Source organism: Miscanthus floridulus, chromosome 1 (genome assembly GCF_019320115.1).
Source record: "Miscanthus floridulus cultivar M001 chromosome 1, ASM1932011v1, whole genome shotgun sequence".
In the NCBI taxonomy this organism is placed as follows: Eukaryota; Viridiplantae; Streptophyta; class Magnoliopsida; order Poales; family Poaceae; genus Miscanthus; species Miscanthus floridulus.
The window spans coordinates 126,291,691-126,312,316 of record NC_089580.1 but is presented as its reverse complement, the minus strand read 5'-3'; the positions used below and the strand labels follow the sequence as shown (position 1 = coordinate 126,312,316).

Sequence of the window (20,626 nt, the reverse complement as noted above, 5' to 3'; positions counted from 1 at the left end):
GACAGTAGACATAGGGGTAAATGCACTTTCAAATCCTCAGTCTGAAAACGTACTGAGTAAGCAACTCATCATCCGAGTACCAGTCCTCTACCACAACCCTGTTGCTGTAGTTAGGATCACCTGTGTTGCTCTGACCTGCCTGTCGCCTATAGTAAGAGGCCTCCGCTTCATCTACGGCTGCTGCGGCCTAAGTGAAGAACGTGTCATCATCCTCCTCCGCCTATAAGCCCACCTCTGCTAGAGCGATGAGCTCGCTCAGTCTGCCAGTGTCGTCCTTAGCCTCCTTTGCCTGCATGCCCGTCTCTGTTAGAGCGATGAGCTCGCTTAGTCTGCCAGTGCCATCCTCAGCCTCCTGCGTCTGCATGCCCGCCTCTGCTAAGTAATGAGCTCACTCAGTCTGCCAGTGTCGTCCTTATCCTCGTCCCCCTCATCAGATAACACAATCGGTGATTGAACGGTGCGACCAGCTCGCGATCTATGCTCATCTAACTTCTTCTCCTCATATCTTGTACGAGCCACCACTGTGGTATGTTCCTCGCTGCAACCAATCCCTTCATGTATAAAATACAATCAGTTAGCAACGCGATTATATTACATTTAAAATCAGGCAACGAAAAAAAGGCTTTCAAGCACTCACTAGCACATAATGTAACAACATGCTCGTTCAAGACCTGCATTTGTACTCTTGTCTCCTCCCTTGCCTCATTCCTTGCCCTCTCCTCCTCTAATGTCATCCGCCTCTCCAATTCCCCATTTGTTAAGCCCAACATCGATCGGGTTGCAAATACCGCGCTGTCTAGCAAACTCACGCATCTTTTCTTTGTGATGTTTAATGAATAGGTTGACGTAGTCAGGTCCATATCCCCTCTTCCGTGCAATTAGTTGCCTCTTCTTTAGTTCATCCAAGAACTTAGCTTGACCATCATAACATTCTCACCTGCATTTTCTAGTGCTTTGTGCAAAAGAAATATTATATCATATATGTCTTAGCAAAAGAAACAAAATACGATTCCATGTTTACCACAAAAATAACGAACCTCATCATACTCAATCATATGGCCGCAATAATGGCATATTCCAAGCTCCGAAGAGGACTAGGCCATAGTTGGATTTAACACCACATTCGCACATGTCAGGAGGTGTTTTGTAGATTATCCTTTCTTTCTTCTTTTCCTTAACCCTCCACGGTTCTTTCGGCTATTGGTTCTTAGGACCATACAACCATTCCTTGAAACGACACTTTACCATTGAAAACACCTAAATAATGAGACATTAGTACATGAACACATATAGCTCAAGATTTGAACATATACACTTTGCACTTACTTCATGCTTGTTTGGACACACAAACTCCAACGTATTCTTAGGGTTTATCACAGCTCGATCTCCGTAATCGCACAAAGACAGTTTCTTGAGTCGTCTAGCTACGGCTAGGTGCTTCTCCTTAGCCGTCATTGGCGGAGGGTTAGGGGGTGGAACTCATCGCTTGAAGTACTCACGTGGATGTCTTCCTCTAAATCAATCGTCGAAAAGGAGGTACCTAGAATTAAACTTGTCTGTACTGTCGATCCACTGAAAGAAAAAACACCTCTCATGGTCCTACACAACGAGATTCCAACAAAATATTAGTAGCATACTTACACAAATAAAGAAAATGGATAGTGGAAATAATTTTTTACATTAAAACGACTGCATATGTAGAAGCAACGTGCCGCTGTGTCCGGATGTTTCGATTGAAAAATATAGGCCAGGAAACCACAGTCACAGTTAGGGATAGGGAGGTCAGGAGACACGGGGACATCTTTGCTAGACGCGTCGGGGTATAATTCTCGAGGACGACCCCGTTTTCGCCAAAACTCCTCCCGAAATATTTCTTGCATCTAACAAAACGGATGTAATTTAACAAATATAAATCAAAACATCACAAATAAATGTCAATGAGAACCATAACTACAATACAACCAATTTCGTTCTAAGAAACGAAAGCAGTTAACATTAAACCCTAAATCTAGGGTTTTCCATTTGATGCACAACAATGAACCCATAACATAACTACATGCGTCTAGGTTTGTTAGCTTTTTTCACGCCTTGGCATCATCCAACGGTTGTATAATATATATATTGAGGGATACAATGAAACCCTAAGTGATGACGATTCTTAGGTTGAAAAATCCGACTAATATATACCGAATCGATGCGAAAAAAACTAGGAGGGGAGCGAGGATACCTTGATCTCGAAGATCTACGGATCAAATCAAGGTTTTTAAGGTCCAATATGTCGATTCGTGAGGTAGGGTGAAGTAGGGAGAGAAAAAACCTGAGAGGGAGGAGAAAGAAGAGGAAAAACGCTCGGGCAGGAAGGTTGGGCCGGAGTTAAATGCAGGGAGCTCGGCGCCAGTCACTGTGACGCCGAGTTCGGCGCCATAGATCTTGGCGCCGAGCTCGGCGCTAGAGTGACTGACGTCGAGCTCCCTGCCAGGTCATCCACCGTGCCCAGGAGCTCGGCGCCAGAGATGATGGCGTCTACCTCGACGCCCGCATCAATGGCGTCGAGCTAAAGGTTCATTTTCTGAATTCTTTCCGTCAGAGATCTATCTGTGAGAAACTTAAAAAAAAATTAATGATTTATTTTCTGAATTTTAAAATAAAGCTAAATTGTAAAAAATTCGGGTCCCCACCCCGCCGTCCGGCCCGATGCCGAGGATGAGGGACCGAGGGACTAGGGAGGGACGACGGAGGCGTTGTTGCCTTTTGCCCTGGCTTTAGCCGCGGCCACCCGGCGCGTAGGCGTAGCCGAACCATCGCTGGCCGGCGGGGCCAACCGGAGACCCGGTCCCGCTTCTCAGATACGTACAAGGTGGGCGTACCGAGCGTCGTACGCTGGGAGCGGGACAAGGGGAAAGCATCTGCTACTCCGGAGGGCAGGTCTCTCTCCCAGAAGCCAGAACTCATAAATAAATAAACGCCGCCCCGTTTCCCCTCCGTAGTCCCTCTCTCTTCCCCCCTTGTTCTTCTCTCGCTTTTGCCAACGGGAAGCATCGAGCCGAGGCATCCAATCCAAGCATCTTCCCCCTCATCTCTCCTCCCCCAAACACCATCCGGGGGCAGCGGTGCCGACTGCCGAGCAAGGCAAATAGGCCAGCAGAGCCTCGCAAGCGAGCGAGCCCGGGGCCCCGGCGCCGCGGCGCGCCTATTAGTTCGCTGATCACCAGGCTAGTCAACGGCCGGGTGAGGCGACCCTCGCGGGACGGCGGCGATGGCGGGGAGGCGCCCGCTCGCGGCGGCGTCGCTGCTGCTGCTGCTGCTGCTGGTCGCGGTGACCGCGGCGGCGGCGCGCGAGGAGCGGGGCCTGGTGGCGCGGGTGCAGGGCCCGCCGCCGCGGCACCGCCACGCGTACGCCGCCATGATGTACATGGGCACGCCGCGGGACTACGAGTTCTACGTCGCCGTGCGCGTCATGATGCGCTCCCTCACCCGGGTCCGCGCCGACGCCGACCGCGTCCTCATCGCCTCCGCCGACGTGCCGCGCGACTGGGTCCGCGCAATGTGAGTGCTAAACCCTCCGCCGCCCCCGCCTTTCCTCCTCCTTTCGCTCCGACGCGTCTCCGTTGTTCGACTCCCCTAGGGGCTAGGGGCACTACTTGATAAACCAATAACGAATCCAGATTTTGAAGCCATTCCTAGGAAAACTTTCCAGGCCATTTTTTAGCAGTAATTAATTCGAATTTTTATTACGCACTGCAAATCCGCGTCGCGTCTCGTTGCGGCACGAACTACCGTGGAAACTGAAGGCCAAGACCAGAACTAGAAGGAGGGGGTGACGTGTTTCGGGTACCTGGGAGCACGATGATTTTGCAGGTTTGGGAAGTGGAACAGGGACCACCTGCAGAGAGGAAGCTTCTCCTGGTTGCCTTTGTTTTTTCAAATTCTTGTGGGGGTTACTTCGGCCATTCACATGGAGACATATGCATCTGCATGCTTATTTTGCCGTTACATATGCGCAGTACCATTAGTACTTGTTATAAGTTGCTTGTTGGACTCAGTCATAGAATATGCTGTCAAGCTTTGACTATTGGCTTCCTGTCGCTGGTTGCAACCTGTACTTTTTAATTGTCTGCTATCCAATTACACTGGTCAACTTTCATTTCCTTTTTCTTTAAATAATGATTGCACAGTGGATTTTCTTTTGTAAGAAAATAAATGTTTTCCGTAGTTTGTCTGACCAGGTTCATAGCTAATACTTGTGTCTTTCATTGGTGGTCTCAATGTCAGTCCCAAATGATTAATAGCGATAGGTGAATCTCCCCAAGACATGGCTTGATCATTTCACGACGGTCAACAAAACATTTTTCTGCTTGTTTTATTTCCATAGGAATACTTATTTCATGAACTACGAGTTTTTTACTGCAAAATGTGAAATGAAATGAGCACCTATTGACAATACATGGGGACTTATGCAGGACAGAAGAGGATGGCTTGAGGGTGGTGATAGTGGAGAACCTCAGGAATCCTTACGAGGGCAACCTAGGAGGGATCAACAAGAGGTTCAAGCTGACACTGAACAAGCTTTATGCATGGACCCTGGTGGACTATGAGCGTGTCGTCATGATTGATTCCGATAACATCTTCCTCCAGAACACAGACGAGCTATTCCAATGTGGACAGTTCTGTGCTGTTTTCATCAATCCATGCTACTTCCACACTGGTCTTTTCGTGCTCCAGGTATGCCCCAAACTTTTTGTTGTTCCACTTGTAACCTGTCCGATACAACCAAAATTTGCCTCATTTTGCTTGAAATCATCAGGGTTTATTGACTTAACTATGTCATACAAAACCTATTTAGTCTAGTAACAGTACGTATCCTAAATTGAACCAATCTCCCCGCATATACAGCTGTGTTAAAAATGGCACAAATTAGTCATATGCCATTTACAAACAATAGAATTTGAGCATGCATACCCCCAAAGATGAAGTAAACGTCTTCTCCCAGTATAAATGACCCATAGAAAAGAAAATGCCCACCATCCATTAATAGATTCTTGTTAAACTCACACACTGAGATATGTTGTGCTCAGACATGTAATGGCCAACTAGACTAATATTGGATTCTTCTTCAATCTGCAGCCTTCTATTGATGTATTCAAGGGCATGCTTCATGACCTGGAGACTGGCCGTGAAAACTCTGATGGTGCTGACCAAGGCTTTTTGGTTGGGTGCTACCCAGACTTGCTCGACAAACCAATGTTTCACCCTCCTGAGAATGGCACAAAGCTCAATGGGACCTATCGCCTTCCTCTCGGCTATCAAATGGATGCATCCTACTACTGTGAGTGCTGCAGCTACATAGCTTCAATACCAATGCACCTGTTTGCGGCTATTGCTTCTGAAAATTTCAACCACCCTTTTGATTGAACATTGCAGATCTCAAGCTACATTGGCATGTCCCGTGTGGGCCAAACAGTGTTATCACATTCCCCAGTGCACCTTGGTTTAAACCTTGGTACTGGTGGTCCTGGCCGGTCTTGCCGTTAGGACTTTCCTGGCACAGGCAGCGCTGGGATGATCTTGGGTGAGTCGATAAAACAACACAAGCAAATTCTGCACCTGAGCACACATAATTCATTTTCTGTTATATCCACATAACAAGTACCTGCTTACATTTCACAGGTATGCTGCTGAAATGCCAGTGATCCTGATGGAGGTTTTAATGTACATAGTTATCATAACAGTTACCAGATTGGCAAGGCCAGGGATGACCAAGCTGTGCTATAACCGACGGCCTGAGAAGCAAAGTGCTCTGGTGCAGTGGCTGATCAAGCTGGCTGCAATTATGGCTATGGTGGCTGCATATTCCATTCCATTCTTTGTGATTCCATGCACAGTTCACCCGATCATGGGCTGGTCCATCTACCTATTTGGTGCCCTTGCCTTGTCAGTGCTCGTTATCAATGTTTTTCTGCTCCCACCACTTGACGTGCTTACAACGTGGCTTGCGATTGTTGTCATGCTCTTCGTTATGGCATTCCCATGGTACCATGATGGTGTTGTGAGGGCTCTGGCAATCTTTGGATATGCATTTTGCTCGGCGCCATTCTTGTGGGCATCCATGGTGAGGATGATGGACTCACTGCAGACGATGCTGGAGAGGGATCCATTCTTCCCCCGGATTGGTGAACCAGCACCGGAGACTGAATTCAGCAAGCTGTACTGATTCTTTTATACACAGATTTGAGATGCTTCGTCACCATATGAACAGCTGATTCAGATCAGTTAATTCTCGATTGATTCTGGTGGTTTTCGCTCAGGCATTCCATTGTGTACTCGTAGTAATGTATAAACATTGCCTGCAGCAACCATGATTGATGCAGATACAGGAAAGATATGCCAGTTGTACTGAATTGAAAAAAGAAAGAGCATTTTTGCTGCATGGAACGGGACAGGGGATTGTTGCAAAGTACCTTATTTCTCGCCAACTTGGTCCGTCCAAACTATTTCTGAACAAATTCTTTTTTTGCAATCTCGATGATGGAAACTATGTAAACATGCTATATAAGGTAAACAGCTGTATGTCACAGATCACAGATATGCTCAACAGAGCTAGTATAAGTTATACAAGAGTTCAGAAAGAAGTAAATCACGAAATGCAACAATGAATATGTTACTAAATTTTGTTTTAGGACGATACTCAATTTGCAATCAGGACCACGTTCAAAAACAGCTTGTGATTTTGATGCAGTACAATTAGAATATCTCAAACAATCATCTACATCACAGCGGATGAGATGGTATAGAAAATGCGGTGCTCTCAACTGGACATGTTCTCTAGTCTCTACTGATGGATAAACTAGAAGACATTCCTTTCTAAATTTCAGCATCTTGCCTAGACTGAACTAGTATTAACTTGTCCTGTAATTCTGGTTGCCTGGGAAGAACAATCTTAGCCCCTTGACCTGATGACGTGAAATATCTCTTCAAAATCATCTACAACAAAAGTAATCAGCTGTAACTTTAGCCAGAAGCAATCAGAAACATGAGTAAATAAATACTAAGTAGAAACATATACTAGGTAGCATCAAATACCACAGCAGCATATGCATCAGATTTGGTATCACGGGCAGACTTCTTAACACCCCTGAAAATTGAGGTATATAATCAGGCAAGCTTCTCAGTGATTCTTCTCAAACTAACAGTTTGACACGATTTAATAGTCAGCGATGTGCAGGAACAAATTTGCATTCTTGAGAACTTAAATGGTCAGATTTTAAAATCAGCAGCAAGAGTTGCAGCAACAGTGATATAGGAAACTCTCGGATCATCGTCAGTTTGCCGTGAACTGTTTGGATCCAAGTTGAATAGCTAGTAGTGGCAACTAAAATTTGGCAAGCCTGTATCCAAACAGGCCTAGGTGTGCTAGCTACTAGCAAAATTAGCAAAGGTGCATGTCGCTAGCAAATGCTAATAAGAGTTAGTAGTATGCTAATTTTTGCAGGATACAAACAAAACCAAGATTTCACCTGGAGATCATGTAATCTAGGGCGTCCGTGGACGTTCCATATTCATCCTGCAGATATACCCTCAAGCCCCTGCTGCCGTGAAAACAAATCCACTGAGTTACGCAACAATCATCACACATTCACACCACGCTTTGAAGCAATGCGCCATGCACCCAGTTCAGAGGCCTCGATGAGTCTGGCACCCGGCTCCTAGCCTAGCTCACCGAAGCGATCCAAATTTACAAGTACAGGCATGCGACGCACCTTTGGGCCGCTTGGACGGCGAGCCTCCCGACGACGCTCCGCACTTTGTTGGACTGCGGTGTCTCCCTCCCATCAGCGGACACGGGAAGCCCGATGATGAGCTCGTCCGCCTCCTGCAATCTCGAGTCGCAAAGCGCCCGTGTTCAGGACACCAGAACCACCATCCCCATTCAGTTTTGAAATGTCAGCACAGAGCAGAAGAGAAGATGAAGCCAAGCGAAACTTCACCTGCTGCCGAGCCACGTCGAGCAGCGTAAGCTCTAGCTTCTGCCCGCGGAGCTTCAGAACCTGGCGTCATTTCCAACTGTACCTCAATTTGGAGAGGTTGGCTTTGGGCGGTGGAACTGAAGTGCGAGAGGTGCGTACAGTGAGGGGTCGAGGGAGGGTGATTCCCCTCCCGATGGCGAGGCCGGTGCGGGCGTCACCGAGGTCGACGCCGAGGCTGAACCCGCCGCCGTGCCAGAGCGGGTCGCGTCCCCGTCGCCGCGCGTTCGGGAGGAGCGGGGTGGGGAGCTCGCCGGCGTCCTCGGTCCGGCCGGATGCGGGAGACGCCCTGATAGCTCCAGCAGCTCTTCGACGGCGCGGGGGCGGGAAGGAGGCGGCAGCCGTGCAGGCGTGGGCCCGCACGAGCGGCGCCGGCTCCACTGCCACCGCGTTCGTCATGGCGAGGCGATTCGGCGGTCGTTGCATTGGATAAGAGAAGAAGTTATGGGCCATATTAGGCCGAAATAGCTCATCGTTTTTCTTCAATCAAGCCCATTCAATTAGCAACGGCCACAATGACTGACATGTGGGTCCCTCTCTGCAGAGAGTAAGCTACCTCCATGTACTGGGGCTTAGGGAAGCACACTCATCAGAAAGGAAAAGAAGGGATTCAGTAAGCAGATGAGCGATAGAAAATTGCAGAACAACCAGCAAGCAACAACATGCGACTAAGTGAGGTGAGGTGAGGTGCGTTTCTACGTGTTAATTTTAAAGGCCAGTCTCAATTGACGTTTTAAAGAAATTTCATTCTCATTTAATGCTGTTGAGTTGACAGATTAGTTATGAAAAGAGAGATAGAGAAAGTTTCATTTAGATAAAATCCTCCAACACAAAATCAAAATCTAATATGACAATCTTGATAACTAACCGTGTCATGAAACTCCCCATTAACACTGACCTTAAAAAAATGTTTTGCAGCCAAACATCAAGTCTATGTCGACCAACATCATGTTCGCTTGGCTTATAAGTCGTACTTTTTCAGCCAACGAACAGTATTTTTCTCTCACAACAAATCAGTCAACAGTACTTTCAGTCGTGGCTTATCAGCCAAACGAACAGGGTATTGCGCTACCAGCAACTCGGTGGAAATTGAACACATGTCTATAGAAACAGAAACTTTGTGCATTTTCCAGAGACTTGGAGACGTGTTTTATGGTTTCATCTGATATTCAAATTGCTCAGTACCACTTCTACAGTATGAATTTGGTTGCTCTCCGGTCTCCACCGAAAAGCAATGAAAAGGCAGTATAGACAGCAGGCGGGGGCACATGCGGACATGCCTATTTCACTTCAGCTTCACCAGCGGCTGTACGCAGTGATGCACAGTTACAGGTCTTCCATTGCTACCAGCACCGATTGCTAGTCACCGGTTGTGCAGGATAATTAGCAGCCATGATGGTTGGACCAGCCTGTGGAAGAAGGGGGAACGCGTGCTGCATCGCGCCAGCCAGATATGCCTCCTGCTCAACCAAAGGAGCTCCCTTACTCTTAAAGCCATTCTCTAAACATCTTCCTAATCCTTGTTTTTTTAGAAAGATAAAAAAAAAACCTCTCCAACAACTCATAATATTTACGCATAATCTTTTAGGACTTGAAAAATTCCTCTCCTTCCGCGTAACTTTACGCGGACGAAACCACGTGCGCAGATGCCGTTCCCGCGGAGTCCTTCTTCCCGCGCTCGCCTTCGGTATCCTCCTGTGTGCTCCGCCTTTGGTGTCCTCAGCCCCGGGACGCGCTCGCCTTCTACAAGTCGGGCCGCCAGAGACGCACACACCTCGCTGGCGCGCGTCAGACCGTCGGAGCCCGCGCTCCTTCCACGCGTGGGGCCACCGGAACCACGCTCCTCACACGGTGCCGCACGAGCTTCACCCGGCCCGAATTTTTTACATTTTAACCATTTTTTTGAAAGTTTCTCACAAATAGAGCCCTGGCGGAAAGAATTCAGAAAATAAACCCTTAGCTCGGCGCCATTGGTGCTGGCGCCGAGCTAACACGTCTCGGCGCCAGCGTCTCTGGCGCCGAGCTCCTGGGCACGGTAGATGACATGACAGTGAGCTCGGCGCCAGTCACTCTGGCGCCGAGCTCGACGCCGTAGATCTTGGCGCCGAGCTCCCTGCCATTTAACCCCGGGCAACCTTTTCTGTCCGAGTGTTCTTCCTCTTCTTTCTCCTCCCTCTCTGGTTTTTTCTCTCCCTACTTCACCCTACCTCACGAATCGGCATATTGGACCTTGGAAACTTTGATTTGATCCGTAGATCTTCGAGAGCAAGGTATCATCGCTCCCCTTCTAGTTTTTTTCGCATTGATTCGGTATGCATTAGTCGGATTTTTTAACGTAATAATCGTCATCACTTAGGGTTTCATTGTATCCATCATATATGTATTATACAACCGTAGGATGATGCCAAGGCGTGGAAAAGCTAGCAAACCTAGGCGCATGTAGTTATGTTATGGGTTCATTGTTGTGCATGAAATAGGAAACCCTAGATTTATGGTTTAATGTTAACTGCTTTGGGTTCTTAGAACGAAATTGGTTGTATTGTAGTTATGGTTCTCATTGACATTTATTTGTGATGTTTTGATTTATGTTTGTTAAATTACATCCGTTTTGTTAGATGCAAAAAATGTTTCGGGAGGAGTTTTGGCGAAAACGGGGTCGTCCTCGAGAATTATACCCCAACGCGTCTAGCAAAGATGCCCCCGTCCCTCCTGACCTCCCTATCCCTAACTGTGACTGTGGTTTCTCGGCCCATGTTTTTCAATCGAAACATCCGGACACAGCGACGCGTTGCTTCTACACATGCAGTCGTTTTAATGTAAGAAATTATTTGCACTATCCTTTTTCTTTATTTGTGTAAGTATGCTACTAATATTTTGTTGAAATCTCATTGTGCAGGACCATGAGATATGCTTTTTCTTTCAGTGGATCGACGGTGCAGACAAGTTTGATTCTAGGTACCTTCTTTTCGACAATTGGTTTAGAGGGAGACATCCACGTGAGCACTTCAAGCGGTGGGTTCCACCCCCCTAACCCTCCGCCAATGACGGCTAAGGAGAAGCACCTAGCCGTAGTTAGACGACTCGAGGAACCTCCTCTGTGCGATTGTGGAGATCGAGCTGTGATAAACCCTGAGAATACGTTGGAGTTTGTGTGTCCAAATAAGCATGAAGTAAGTGCAAAGTGTATGTGTTGAAATATTGAGCTATATGTGTTCATGTACTAATGTCTACTTTTTTCGGTGTTTTCAATGGCGAAGTGTCGTTTCAAGGAGTGGTTGTATGGTCCTAAGAACCAATGTCCGGAAGAACCACGAAAGGTTAAGGAAAAGAAGAAAGAAAGAGTAATTTACAAAGCACCTCCTGTCATGTGCGAATGTGGTGTTAAATCCAACTATGACCTAGTCCCTTCGGAGCTTGGAATATGCCATTATTGTGGCCATATGGTTGAGTATGATGAGGTTGGTTATTTTTGTGGTAAACATGAAATCGTATTTTGTTTCTTTTGCTAAGACATATATGATAGAATTTGCCGTTTGAACAGAGCACTAGGAAATGCAGGTGGGAATGTCATGATGGTCAAGCTAAGTTCTTGGATGAACTGAAGAAGAGGCAAGTAATTGCATGGAAGAGGGGATATACACCTGACTACGTCAACCTATTCATTAAACATCACAAAGAAAAGACGCGGAAGTTTGCTAGACATCGCGGTATATGTAACCCGATCGATGTAGGGCTTAACAAATAGGGATTGGAGAGGCAGATGACGTTAGAGGAGGAGAGGGCAAGGAATGAGGCAAGGGAGAAAACAAGAGTACAGATGCAGGTCTTGAACGAACATGTTGTTGCATTATGTGGCAGTGAGTGCTTGAAAGTATTTTTTTCGTTGCATGATTTTTAATGAAATATAATCGCGTTGCTAACTGATTGTATTTTATATATGAAGGGATTGGTTGCAGCGAGGAACATGCCGCAGAGCTGGCTCGTGCAAGGTATGAGGAGAAGAAGTTAGATGAGCATAGATCTCGAGTTGGTCGCACCGTTCATTCACCGATTGTGTTGTCTGATGAGGGTGACAAGGATGAGGACGACACTGGTAGACTGAGTGAGCTCATTGCTCTAGCAGAGGCGGGCTTACAGGCGCAGGAGGCTGAGGACGATACTGGCAGACTGAGCGAACTCATCGCTCTAGCAGAGGCGGGGTTGCAGACGGAGCAGGCGGAGGAAGACACTGGCAGACTGAGCGAACTCATCGGTCTAGCAGAGGCGGGCTTACAGGCGGAGGAGGATGACGACGCGTTTTTCACTTAGGCCGCAGCGGCCGCAGTTGAAGCGGAGGCCGTTTACTACAAGCGACAGGCAGGTCAAAGAAACGCAGGTGAGCCTAGCCACAGCAACAGGGTTGTAGTAGAGGACTAGTACTCGGATGATGAGTTGCTTACTCAGTCACTCTGGCACCGAGCTCGGTGCCAAGATCTACGGCGCTAAGTTCAGCGCCAGAGTGACTGGCGCCGAGCTCATTGCCATGTCATCTACCGTGCCCAGGAGCTCGGCGCCAGAGATGCTGGCGCCGAGACGTGTCAGCTCGGCGCCAGCATCAATGGCGCCGAGCTAAGGGTTCATTTTCTGAATTCTTTCTACCAGGGGTCTATTTGTGAGAAACTTTCAAAAAAAGAGCTAAAATGTAAAAAATTTGGTCACCCGGCTCCTCGACACTCCCGTGGCCCCAGCTAGCGGTCGTTGCCCCCGGGGCGCATCACTGCTGACAGATCCGGCGGAGGGGATGAGCGGGGTCGACAACTAAGGGGATGAGGTGGCCGACGGCGGCGCTGCGCTGAAGAGGGGCGGGGTGAAGCCGGTGCAGGGGTGGAGCGGGGCAGGCGAGGCCGGGCAGGGCAACGACGGCGTATGGATGGAGCGGTGCGGAGCAAGGCCGGGCAGTCGCGAAAGGAGCCGGCGCAGATCTGAGAAACGTGTGGGAGAGGAACTGAGGAAGAGACGGAGAAAAAAAAAGACTGTAGAAAAAAAAACATCAAATGGGATCAACATTTGATTTTTTAGAAGTCAAATATTAGGAACTATTGGAGATGGACTTCTTTTTTTCTCCTAAAACCTTTTTAGGAGTTGATAAACAAAGACTTTTTAGGAGAAATATTTAGGGAACTTTTAGAGATGCTCTAAGAGCATCTCCAAGAGTACCCAATATTTTCTTTCAAAAAACATGAAGTTTTACAACTCCTAAAAAATATGGGAAGGAATAAAGAAGGACATCTTTAAGAGTTTCTAATAATCCACTCCTAAAATATAGAAGACAATTTTACGTTAGAAATCCTATATTGGTTCAGGAGCTCCTGTCATGTGAGCTGCTGACTGGTTTGGAGGAATATGCACAACCAAAGGACCGAACAACATGTCTGGGCAACGCTTGAGTCGTGATTGATGCTTTTTGCCACCCAGATGGATGTCAAATACAGCTCTTGTATCACAAGTCACATTGCAAACGGTGCAGACTAGCGGTTGCTCCCTTACTCGCTCAGGCCTTTGCCGCGGGGCTTGACACACTCTCAGCTTCTTTCCACCACGGCCAACTCCTGTCAGTTTCCTCTTTGGGCCATTCTTGTTGCCGTTGACATCCATCCTTGCTTCCACTGCATTTGGTGGAGCTTCACCGCCATCTTTCATCTCATCTGAAGGCTGATAAGCTTGAACAGCAACATTTTCAGGAGCCAAGTCTTTGTGGTCCCCACCAATGTTGGTTGAACCAAGAGGTGGGACCATATGTACTGCAGTAGAGGGGCCTTCTACTTGAGCCAACTGAGAAGATGTTGATGAAGGAGCACCCATGTCAGCTATAGCAGGAGTCATACCTTGCAGGCGAGCCATATCTTGCATTCTCTGCACAGTCCGTTTATGCTTCTTTCCATTTTTGTGCTGCTCAAGGATTTCCTTGCTATTACACCCCACTCGGCATATATCACACCAAGCAGCTGGAACTACAGTATCCGGTGTGAAATTGGTGGTTGTAGCTTGCATTACATGTGCTGGTGCACACACAGTTTCGGGCTGAGCCTCTGATGCAGATGATCCACCAGATGCTCGAATGGCTAACTGCCTATCACTGCTCTTGTTTCCACGCCCTCGGCCTCTACCACATGGTGATGTAATTCCTGCATTCCATGTAAGAGGATGATACATAGGGCTTCCACCTCTGCCCCCACCCATGAGCGTACCTATACCCCCGACCTGCAAGAAAATATAACAGCACCATGGTTAGGTATCTGGTAACATGACTCGCGTTAATTTGCACTGAACCACAGCGCTTTGCAGCAATTGTGTATTGTTGCCAGTACTTTAGGAGTACACAGTTAACAGTTTGCTGCAGCTTACAAACACGAATGTACAAGAATTTACCACCTGTCTTTGTGTGCAGTAGACACGTACAAGTGATAAATAGGAAAAGTTAAAACACAGAAGTCCAAGCCAGCATAATACTCTTCTCTTGTATATATCTTATTCCCAGAAAGATATTTTAATCTTAATGAAGAACTAATAAACAGGAATCTCAAGGAAAGCTCAAAGCAGATGTCAGGCAGAGAAAATACGACAGTTTTTTTTTTATCAGTGTTCCATTTATCCATGAATTATTGGTGTGATCATGGAGTAAGTGAAATTATTAGTACAATAACAGCAGAAACCATGGAACTGTGCTAGCAAACGCTCATTTGAAGGATTAACCATGGACAAATTACTAGCCCACAGTTCGTCTTTCAACAGCAACCTCAACAAACTTCCATGCAACATCTCATTGGCCCAGTTCCGGAATGAATTTGCTGTTATCCAATAGTGCCTCACAGGAATAGATAAGAATAAGGTATATAATTACCTTTCCCTATTCATTCGACCAATATTCTTTTCTACGGTAGATCAGCCAACTTGTTTGGCCAACATCACAAAGGGGTTTAACAGTTACAATATGGGAAACCCTTACCAAGGGAATATCATATACAATTATTGGTTAGGTTATAATGACACTGCAGATATCATTGTTAGAGTGCGAAGTTTAGGTCATCCAAGAACTCTCAATATTCCAAGATATCTGCATGTTCCAATAGTAACCTTTAATATTTCCACCTAAAATATAAGTCATTTAGGTAGCTGCAAGGGAGTATTCCTCGGAGTCAGAGAGATTACCAAATCCAATTAATCCTGCTCAAGTAAAATCCTATGGTAGATATTGCACTACAATAAAAAAAGAACAAACAACATGGATGGAACTTGGAACATCAAAGAGAAATGTTAGTGTGGATGTTCAGTCTGTCCTCAAACTAACTTAACACGAGCTGTGCACAGGCATATTAATATAACCAATACACGACCACAGGTGTGCATGTCTACCCAAGGCAGTACCTAATGATTACACTTGTAGACTACAATTTTTACTGCGATCACGAATATTACTACTTGTTTTACAGGACTCCAAAGTTAAATCACCCCAGTAAGCCAATACCCATAAAACTTTTGAAAAGAAAATAATCTCTTACCTTCCGTGGGATAAGTCACCTGCACTTGATTTGCATTGGTCCAAAAATTAGGGAGTGTTTGGTTTGAGAAACCATTCCATCTTAGGTGAGGTGGTGCATCAGGAGGCATCCCTCAAATTTGGTGGAATGATGTTTCACGGGAGAGGGTAAGGCTCGCCACTGACACCTTTCCCCAGACCCCGCACAGACCGAGAGTTCTCTGCATTGGGTACGCCCTTAGATGTTTATACTAATTGTGGGTGGGGTGGAGGTTCGGGGGTTTTCTCGACATGCATGAGAAGGTATTCTTCTTAATACAATGCCCAGGGACTGTCTTACCCCCCCCCCCCCCCCCCCCCCCCCCTCCCCTCCCAACCCCCGCCTTACTTTCATGTAATACAGGGAAGAGTCCAAAGCTCCAGCTTTAAATACATATCTTACTTCATACACAAAACAGACTGAATATGCCGCAAATATACCGAGTTCATAGGAGGTACATATAATTCTGGGAAACTATACAGATCAGATATGTCGAATAAACGTTTGGCTATAGGTCATTTATAGTTGATTCGACAAAGCAAGAGGAATATAAGAAGCCAACTGGTTCTTTCGCACTGCAGCTGCTGTTCGGCAATCTGAACTACTCAATCCAAGCATGATTATTACTAAAGTTTTGTGTGCATACAAGTATATATATGTATAGGCATACTCATATATTACTATAAAATCAGGAATGGTACACCAGTATAGGCTGGTACCCTAATGTTCCATTCCAAAAGACAAACTAGAACGGCCTCTGGAATGGAATTTAGAAGGCCTATCTCCTATTAGCACAATCTGCAATACCAAACACACCATAGTGAAAATTTTATGAAGGCCTTGTGGCTACTAATCAGCAGTCCATGTGCATTCATCAGTTACTCACAGTACGGACGCAGAAACTCGTTTTAAAGAAACTAATTACCTTCCCTAAAGAATTATCATCAAAGGTTTCAAGAGCGTGAATAGACGTCCTTTAATGAATCAAGGATTTCAAGAACCTGAATAGACTGCCATTAATGAATCAAGGAGTAACTAAGGGGACACACCGTCACAGTACCATTACACCAACATTATCTCAGCAAAGTTCAGAGGTAAAATTTTTTCGGCAAAACAACGGTGGGTTTTACCCTACTTATGGAATTTGTACACAGCACAGTAAATAGAGAGATGTAAGCTAGGTGCGTGAATACCGCTGTGGGATGCTGCGCCGGCGGGTACTGCGGATCGTAGTACGGCAGGTGTCCCACGTCGCGCCCGGACCACCCGATCGAGGTGGCGAAGCTGGTCGGCTGCGACAGCGCGGAAACGGCTAAAGGGTTCGCCCCTGGCCCTCCCACTACGACGTTGTTCGATGCTCCCGCTGCGGACGACCACGACGAGGAGGCGGCCGCGGGAGCAGCATGCTCTGTTCCCGGTGGGGGCGGCTGGTGGTTGTATGAGGCGGCAGCGGCGCTGTGGCAGGCGTAGGCGTAGGCGTAGGAGTATGGGTCGTAGTTGGATCGCTGCGGCCAGGAGGCGCCATGGGGAGGCAGGCCCTGGTCGTAGCCCATCGCCGACGGCTCGCCGGCGACGATGGTGGGGAGCGGCCGAGTCGGGGGATTCGTAGGATGGGAATTGGGATGTCTATTATTGGAAGGAGGCACCGAGCCTTTCGCCGCCGCAGGGCCCTTTTACCTCTGGGCTGTGCAGTAATATGAGATGTGGTTGGGTTCACTGATAGGAGGCCCGGCCCATAAGCTTGGAACAGAAGGAGATCGGAAGCACGCGTGATGGGCCATTTCTTAGCCTTCCAGAAAAAATCTCGTTGTGACCCGTCCCGTTTTCTATTTTGTTCTGTCCGTTTTCGTATTTACGGAGAGGAGAGACAGGTTTTCCGCCCGTTACTGTGGAACAAATTTATTCTGTTTTTCATCTAATTTTCAATCTATATGAAATATGTCTAAAAATTGATATGTTTATAAACTTACTAATCACATATTATGCATGTTAACACGTTAACACATGGCATTCTAGTGAATATTGGACCGATAACTTCGTACGTGTATACTATTTTGTCACTTTGTTCATGTATACTCGAGAAAATTTGATCAGGTTATTCTAACTCAATTTTCTGGTTCTTCGTCTGTATTTATCTTTTTCATATTTCTATATATCTCCATCTGTTTTTAATTCTGTTTTTTTCCGAGCCCAATCCCGTTTCCACTAAAAATATAGAAACGAAAACGGGAGAGGAGTTTTTCGTCCGTTTTCCGTCTGTTTTATCCCTATTTGTGGGCATGCCATCGTAGAAAAATGAAAGAAAAAGCCTTTTTACCCCTTTCCAGAAATCTAATTTTGCCCTGTTCTTTAACAATAATACTAGCACACGGGTGTCCGTCCAGGCGTGTTACGCCCAGACGGCTCGTTCCCTAACCTGCCCAATGATCAGGCCCAACAGGCCTCCTCCGCTCCACCTTTAGTATGTCACGGTTTCTCCAAAAATAAAAGACACAACGATATTTCCTTTCCCCACTGTCGCACGCATGCGACCGCTGCGGGCTTATCCATCGTGTCGCCTGCTCGCCGCTGGCCTTCTCTTACGCGGCAGCCTTCTTCAACCGTGGCCTTCCTGTCCGGACGCCGCGCGCCCACTCCACCTCGCTGCTATCGCACACCCATCCTGTGCTACTCGTTCCTGTCCGTCGCGCTCGCCCATCCCGTGCCGCTCGCTCCTACCCGTTGCGCGCGCTGCTCGCTCGGACGAGCCAAGCTCGGGCCTTCTAGCGATGGTGGTGGTGGTGGTGCTAGCGCGGCACCGGCTCTGACCCTGACGGCTGGAATCGTCTGGCCCCGAGCTCCTCATGTTGTAAGCGTATGTTTTAAGTGTTTCAGATGTTTTGTAGGTATGTTTCAAGTGTTTCATGCGGATGTCATAAAAATAGATTGGATGTTGCATATGTTGCAATGATTGTACACGTATGTTGCAAGTATCTATTCCCAATGTTTCATCTGTTATTTGAGACGTATGTTGCAAGTGTGTTTATCTGGATGTTGCATATGTTTCACACATATGTTGCGAGTGTTTTATCTGAATGTTGCATATGTTTGCAATTATTTTTCAACTAGCTTTCATGTGTTTTTGCATGTGTTTTAAACGCATGTTTCAAATATTTTAGTTGTTTTTATATGTATGTTGCAATTGTTTTATTTAGATGTTTCAAAAGTAGACCGGTGGTGTTGTGTATGTTATAATGTGAACCACCTGCCGCAGCTGTCTGCTACAGTTGATGGGGCGCCGTGCATGGAGGGGAGCGGCGCAGCAGGTGTGGAGGGGTGCGGGAAGCAAAGAAGTGTGAGGGAGTGGCGCGGATGGGGGCCGTCTGTGCGTGCAGCAGGCGCTGGCGTGGATGTATGCGGGCGTTTGGATGCAGGGGATCCGTCCGGACTTTTCGGGCGCTAGTGCTGCAGCTTCTCTAAACCCCCTCAACTTTTAAAATGAAATTCTTAGCCCACCCATGCCTCCCATGCCTATGGTCAAGCCATAGCACTGCACGCCTTGGCCATAGCACAGCAGTCCCGTGTAAAAGTGAAGGCATGCACTGGCATCAAGGTGGGCCTTTGGCCTTGGACCGGCCAATGCGTGCAGTGCCAGCAGCCCTACAGCAGCTTTCTCGCCTCTTTTTCAAAGTGTACTCAAACATGCTAACTCAATGAGACAACCAGCACCCTTAACGCATGTTAGCATTTTTCCAGTCATTCACAAAGGTTTTCAAACACATTTCAAACCGCCACTCGAACCTAGCACACATGCAAAGTTAGACTGCTCAATTGTCACTAGATAATACGACTATCTAACTTGAACCAAGCCTTGTACTTCTCTACACACCAAAGGCCAGTAAAATGAAATGCCCTATGAGTCATGCTTTTGTCTTGCACATTCTATTTCATCTCCATGTGATGCCCTCGAGCATTCAACCTCCATCATCAACTTGATGAACAATGGGCATCAGCATGTGCGGCCAACCTTGCCACTTAGCCATTGTCCATTGCATAAAGCCCCTCCGATTCCATCTTCACTCCATCAACACTACTACATAATGTTTTTTGGAGGTGGGCGATTAACCGAGGCGAGCATCACAACCACCTCGGTTCAAAGGTCATGGTAGATTGATCTTTTCCAAGGCGGTTCAAATGCCCACCTCTATAAATCAAATAAAAAAGAAAAAAAAAGAAAAAAAAATGAGCCCAAAATGGGCTTGGATCTGAGCCTCACGCGGCCGACCCTGCGCATCACCGCCATCAATTCGGGCCCGCCGCCACCGCAGCTCCTGCACTGAAAGGTCCTAAATGGCTAGAGGAGGCGAATAGCCTATAAAAATTCTACAACAACACTTAAGCCAAATTGGTTAGATAATTAAGTGGTGAAGCGAGTGTTGCGCTAGCCTACTAAAAAATGCAAACCACCTATCCATAATTCTCGTTGCTATGATCACTATATCATACAAAGGCTAAGTCACTACTCTCTAAGTTAGTGAACTCTCAAAGACTAACTAAAGAGCCTTACCAATCAAACTAACAAGCTCTCAAAACTAGCTACACTAAAGAGCTTGACTAAATAAGCATATGAAAGTAAGTGCAAGAGAGGTAGTGAGGGTTATACCGCCGTGGCAAGTGACAATCAATCAATCACAATGAATATCCTGGGGATAAGAAGACACAATGATGTTTTTCTCCAAGGTTCACTTGCTTGCCGGCAAGCTACGTCCCTGTTGTAGCGATTCACCCACTTGGAGGTTCACGCGCTAATAGCATCACACGCCTAACCCGCAACCGGGTGCCGCACAACCAACACAAGATGGGGATCCATAAGCTACGAGCAATCCACTAGAGTACCTTTTGGCTCTCCGTCGGGGAAAGGTAAAGAACCCCTCACAATCACCACGATCGGAGCCAGAGACAAGCACCTTCCTCCTCTCGATGATCCTCGCTGCACCAAGCCGTGACAACCACCAAAAGCCAAGAGTAACAAGCGAATCCTGCAGTGAAACATAATCACCAAGTGCCTCT

At 46.9% G+C, this 20,626-nt stretch overlaps 3 protein-coding genes across 3 annotated transcripts; 1 reads left to right on the top strand and 2 right to left on the bottom strand.

The window, feature by feature from the left end:
• Positions 1-2,960: 2,960 nt before the first annotated feature.
• LOC136540521 (putative glucuronosyltransferase PGSIP8) lies at positions 2,961-6,398 on the top strand. Its single transcript, XM_066532527.1, has 5 exons — positions 2,961-3,546; positions 4,461-4,722; positions 5,125-5,326; positions 5,422-5,569; positions 5,668-6,398. The coding sequence occupies exons 1-5, from the start codon at positions 3,257-3,259 to the stop codon at positions 6,209-6,211; spliced, it is 1,446 nt and encodes a 481-aa protein (XP_066388624.1). The 5' UTR covers positions 2,961-3,256; the 3' UTR covers positions 6,212-6,398.
• Positions 6,399-6,707: 309 nt separating this feature from the next.
• LOC136540531 (uncharacterized) lies at positions 6,708-8,906 on the bottom strand. Its single transcript, XM_066532537.1, has 6 exons — positions 8,124-8,906; positions 7,986-8,045; positions 7,758-7,870; positions 7,515-7,583; positions 7,081-7,132; positions 6,708-6,981 (listed from the first exon to the last, which is right to left on the bottom strand). The coding sequence occupies exons 1-6, from the start codon at positions 8,472-8,474 to the stop codon at positions 6,862-6,864; spliced, it is 765 nt and encodes a 254-aa protein (XP_066388634.1). The 5' UTR covers positions 8,475-8,906; the 3' UTR covers positions 6,708-6,861.
• Positions 8,907-13,191: 4,285 nt separating this feature from the next.
• Positions 13,192-17,242, bottom strand: LOC136492994 (uncharacterized). The gene is made up of 2 exons (XM_066489025.1): positions 16,771-17,242; positions 13,192-14,261 (listed from the first exon to the last, which is right to left on the bottom strand). Exons 1-2 carry the CDS (start codon positions 17,128-17,130, stop codon positions 13,350-13,352), a joined length of 1,272 nt encoding a protein of 423 aa, XP_066345122.1. The 5' UTR covers positions 17,131-17,242; the 3' UTR covers positions 13,192-13,349.
• Positions 17,243-20,626: the final 3,384 nt, after the last annotated feature.